This window comes from Neolamprologus brichardi, chromosome 16 (genome assembly GCF_056152115.1).
Source record: "Neolamprologus brichardi isolate AB-2024 chromosome 16, ASM5615211v1, whole genome shotgun sequence".
Taxonomy (NCBI): Eukaryota; Metazoa; Chordata; class Actinopteri; order Cichliformes; family Cichlidae; genus Neolamprologus; species Neolamprologus brichardi.
This window is the reverse complement of record NC_142119.1, coordinates 23,107,772-23,112,967: the sequence shown is the minus strand read 5'-3', so window position 1 is coordinate 23,112,967 and position 5,196 is coordinate 23,107,772. Positions and strand designations below refer to the sequence as shown.

The following is a 5,196-nucleotide window of genomic DNA, read 5'->3' as shown; positions in this document are numbered from 1 at the left end:
AAAAAGCTCCTCCAAAAAGCAATGTCAAGAGGCTTTCCACATGAAAGCAGAAGTTGTCTAAAGAGTTGCAGGAAGTACTGACAAAGTTTATGAAGAAAAAAGTAAATGTGTTTCTAATCCTCAGCAGCACGTGCAACAATGAAGAAGCCTGAGCACTTAGATATGCCACCCCGGGGGCAGGCTCTATACTTAAGGCTTACAACAGCCTCATTATCTCCCTCAACTCACATCAGATCCTAGCAGCAGTTTGTCACAGGCAGGCTCCTCTCTGCCAGTAGGCATCAGACCAATCCTCCTGCAACACTACTGTACATAATTGCCATATGGACAGCATTTTGAGCCAGACTGAAGACTAAAAAGCCCTCCAGGAAGATTCCCCAGATAACTAAATGAATATTTTATCTCATTTCCATCTAATTTGCACCACATTATTATACAGAACTGAAATTTTTAATTAATTGATAGAACAGATCAAACACAGGTTTACACTTTGATTTTCGGGAGCTGTTATTTTGATAATTTGCATGACTTTTTTTTTCCCATGCCAAGCTCTTTTAATCTCTTGGAATTTCAGCATCTCTATATAGAAACACTATAATCAAACATACAGCAAATTAATAACTGTCAGCACACATGAAATGCCTGTCTTGGTTGCGTGAGCAGTTCCAGTGAGAAGTCCTTTTACCTGCCACCCCACTGATTAATTAATTTCACACTGTTTAATTAAATCCACAGTCTGGGGAGTCTGGGAAGCACTGTGGGGAGCCATATTTGAGCCGTGTGTGCACAGAGATTACTAAAGAAGGTCTGAGACTCGTGCTCTCCGGTTGATGTTGACAGTGACGTCACCCTCCTCTGGATACTGGAGCCTGATTGTCTCAGTGTCATCTGGCAGTTGTGAGCGTTTACTGCTGGGGAAATGATAGTAATGGCCCATTTGTTAATTATCTGCTGGCGTTTACATTAACAAAAGAGAGTTGAGCATTTGACAGCGTTGGACGCAAATTAGCATTTGACAGGAGCATCTGATTGAGTGTGCTACTGCATATATGCAAACCTTATCGCCCTAAAGTTAGCTACCAGTACAAATAATGATGAATTATAATGGCACATCCATTGCTATAGAAAGGTATGTGGAATTTGGGGGGGGGGGGTCATAAAACATAAAGTAAGAAGAAACAGGAGACCCAGACAGGAGTGATTTAAAAATGTGGGCCATAGATCAAAAACTGCACAAATTGGCTTCAGTATAAATGAGCATATTGAACTCCTGTGTCCTGTCCAATGCTGTTGCATCCAACAGTCAAAGCCTCAGAGACACGGTCTCTCTTATGTCAGAACAGAAAGAGATGCATGAGTGTATGAGCACAGCAGGCACTGTGACTGTGTGGGCTGAAAAGCGTGTACGTTACTTTCTCTGTTCTCTTGAAACATATTTTTGGCATCTCTAATCACAAACAAACACATTTTGAGTCAGATGGTTCACGTGCAATTTAAAAATGAGGTGATCTTCAAAGATTACAAGATATAAGTCTAAATAAGCATTTTTCTGATGCTCTATGTTTTTGCACATAGAAAACATAGAAAATATTATAGATCGGCTTTAAAATCGAAACCTGATTCTAATTTTTGATTGATTTATTCTAGTATTCATAGTTATTTGATTAGACATAATGATGACAGCCTGCTGGTTTGAATGTATGTGATGTGGGAATGAATAGTTGCTTGTGTTCTGTATATGATGTATTTAGAAATATTAAAGAAACACACAGTTAAAAACATTTTTTTTTTTCTATTTTCAAAGTTCTGTGTGTAAGGATGTGAAACTTTTATGTTTTTACTTTTATATTGTGCTAATGGATTTAAAAAAAAAGAAGTCCTTTCCCGACTTACATGGCTTTTTCTGACAGCCTGTAGACTGATTTCCTCAGACAGATAAAGAAAAAGTAAATAGAGAAAAAATAGTCAGACGTTAGGGAGCAGTTGTTCTACAGTGCCCAAATCTGGCTTCGGTTAGCTGGCAATAAAAATGAGCACAAACAGGAGGATGCTGACCTCAGTTAATTGGTACCAGTGCCAATGTAATTAAGTTTTCAGAATTTAAACAGAATTTTTAGAGTAAATGCCAAAACTTTTCATTTGTCTCCTGACTGACTACAAAACAAACACAAATCTTTAAACTGCAGGCTTTCACAAAAGTGTAAATATATAAGATGCTCGATGATCAACAATAAACTCAGTTTTGAGCCATTGTGGTGAGGACAGGTGACCTCTGGTGGTGTCTCGTATTGTCTGAAATCAGGGCATTGTCAACTTATCCTTTGGGTCCTTTGGGTAGCTGCTCCATTCACATTCCAAGGATGCTTACAGTTTTTTCTGAATGCTTAAACCCTAACTGTGATTCTTATAGCACAATTCCTAAAACTATTAACACTTATAGCAAAACCACTCACTGAGTTTGCAAAACTAAAAGCACAAACACTGCTTTGCACTCAGTTTGCAATTTTGTAACACACACTTTGCAAAACTGTAGGCACAACTCACTGCTTACACTCAATTACCAAATTTCCAACACACTCCTAGCAAAATTATACACATGTATGGCTATCATTAACACTATTTTGCCAACTGTCTGGCACACTTTCACATGTGAAAACTGTTTTAGATAATTAGTCCACTTTGCAATCAGCCTAAGCACTATAAACAGGCCACAGGTAAGCTGTCTATGTGGAGTACAATGGAAGGAGCAGTAAGAGTGAGAAGAGTGAGAATCAGAGGAGGCCGAGGGAGAGGACGTGGAGGTGAAGAAGCAAGAGGGTTAGAGGAAGTTAGAGGAAGAGGACAAAGAGGAGCAAGAAGAGGACGAGGAGGGGAAAGAGGAAGGGTAAGAAGAGTAAGAAACAGAATAACTGATGACATCAGGGCTACAATAGTGGACCATGTCATCAACCATGGGATGACCCTGAGGGAAGCTGGCCAACGGGTTCAGCCTAAACTGAGCCGCTACACTGTGGCAAGCATCATTAGGACATTTCGAAATGAGAATCGGTAAGTACTTTGTAGCACTGCCATACTCTAATGAGAAACACAACAGTACCATACATGCAAAAATACTGAAATTGTTACTTTACAGAATTGCTAGACGTCCAGATGTTGGGGGCAGAGGCAGAATGTTCACTCCAGAGCAAGAGACCCATATAGTGAACATGGTGATTGCCAATAATGCAATAAGACTGCGCGAAATACAGCAGCGCATAATTGATAATGACACCATCTTTCAAAATATACACAGTGCAAGCATTTCTACACTAAGTCGTGTACTTGCGCGCCACAGAATAAGAATGAAGCAAATTTACAGAGTTCCTTTCGAGAGAAACACAGAACGTGTAAAGCAACTGCGATATGACTATGTGCAGGTAAGCTAGTGTCATTGGTTCTGAATTTGGAAGTGCATACTGTAATGCTGTGCATGGGCCTGATGTGTTGCATTTGTTTTGTCTTGTCCAGAGAGTGATGGAACTAGAAGCAGATGCAACGGGACATGAGCTACTTTTTGTAGATGAGGCTGGTTTTAACCTCAGTAAAACCAGGAGACGTGGCAGGAACATAATTGGACACCGTGCCATCATCAATGTCCCAGGACAACGTGGTGGTAACATAACCATGTGTGCAGCTATAAGCCAAAATGGTGTTGTTCACCATCATGCAACCATAGGCCCATACAACACTGCACACATTATTGCATTCCTGGACACCTTGCATGACATGCTCACTGTTCAGAGACCAGAGCAGACCCGATATGTCATCATATGGGACAATGTTAGTTTCCATAGGGCTGCTTTGGTCCGCAACTGGTTTACAGACCACCCATCCTTCATGGCACTCAACCTCCCTCCATACTCTCCATTCTTAAATCCCATCGAGGAGTTCTTCTCTGCCTGGCGCTGGAAAGTGTACGACCGTCATCCTCATCAACAGGTAGCCCTTTTACAGGCAATGGAGGAGGCATGTGGAGATATTGACCAGGCATCATGTCAGGCCTGGATACGGCATTCAAGGAGATATTTTCCCCGGTGCCTTGGACTGGAGGATATCGCATGCGATGTGGACGAAATTTTTTGGCCGGACCCAGAAAGACGACATGATGTAGGCTGATTGTCTTTTTTTTCCCTTTTTTTTGTGAAATTCCTATTTTGTGTTCTGACTTTGTCTTGGTTTTGATGAGTGTGAATAAACACCAATACTTGAAGTTTGGATCCTTGTATGTTTACATGACACTATGACAAAAGTGTGACCTCAAATTGACATCTGTACACAGAGAAAGCAAAAGCCAGATGTGTTTTGTATTCATACCATCAGTGTGCAGTTGGCGCATTGTGTGCTTAGTAGATGATGGCTTGTGTGTACTGTTTGATACGAAAACACCATTTTTACGAAGGTGTGAAGAGTTAATCTAGCTGTGTTCGCTTTTGCAAGAGAACTACAATGTTTTGATAATTGGGTGACAGGTTTTCTTATTTGTGTGTAGAGTTTTGCAAAAATAGCCAATAGTTACAAAAAATGTGCTTAAGCGATCAGAAAAAACTGTAAAAGGACTGTGATCTGGGGACTTTTGAGACCAGTTCAGTGGATTAATTGGTAAGTATGCAACAAAGTTCAGGTGAGTGACACATATCAAAGTAAGGGCCGTGTGAATGTCTTGTCACTGTCCAAGAATGGTCTGGGTTGTTGTCCTTTGTTGCTCTCTCTCTCTCTTGTCACGCTCATTCCTCTTCTCTCAGGTGGAAGGGGGCAGAGTAAACTCTGGGCTCCTGCTGGCAGTGCCTACTGGTTTCCTGCTCTTCAGCTGATGTGCTTGCTTCTTATCTGATCATCACTCAACAGTATTTAAGGACCACCTCAGGATTCGATTCTTTGCCAGACTATCATTGTTTGATTGTTAAAATCAGGCTTTCTGATGTCCAGGTTCCACCCCATCCACCCATCTTTATTTATAAAGCACTTTAAAACAACCACAGCTGACACAAAGTGCTGTACATTGAAACTAAATAATAAAAACACATAGGATATAAATAATAAACAAATAGAAAAAGTCAAATAATTAAAAAGGAAAACTGAGAGAAAAAACTAAAAGTTGCCAGAGCTAACATCATCATGTTGTCTAAAGAGCTCTCCCCCTGTGGAAAATACTTACCT

The 5,196-nt window shown here is 40.5% G+C and overlaps 1 protein-coding gene across 1 annotated transcript; it reads left to right on the top strand.

Moving 5' to 3' along the window:
- The first annotated feature begins 2,865 nt into the window (after positions 1-2,865).
- On the top strand, positions 2,866-4,155 carry LOC148098260 (uncharacterized). Its single transcript, XM_087830068.1, has 2 exons — positions 2,866-3,416; positions 3,508-4,155. Exons 1-2 carry the CDS (start codon positions 3,039-3,041, stop codon positions 4,153-4,155), a joined length of 1,026 nt encoding a protein of 341 aa, XP_087686194.1. The 5' UTR covers positions 2,866-3,038.
- The last annotated feature ends 1,041 nt before the right edge of the window (positions 4,156-5,196 follow it).

Excerpts from the sequence above, each read along its gene's own strand:
- LOC148098260 (XM_087830068.1), top strand. The coding sequence starts at position 3,039 with ATGAGAATCGGTAAGTACTTTGTAGCACTGCCATACTCTAATGAGAAA. Across the intron at positions 3,417-3,507 it reads TGCGATATGACTATGTGCAG|AGAGTGATGGAACTAGAAGC; the intron begins GTAAGCTAGTGT and ends TGTCTTGTCCAG.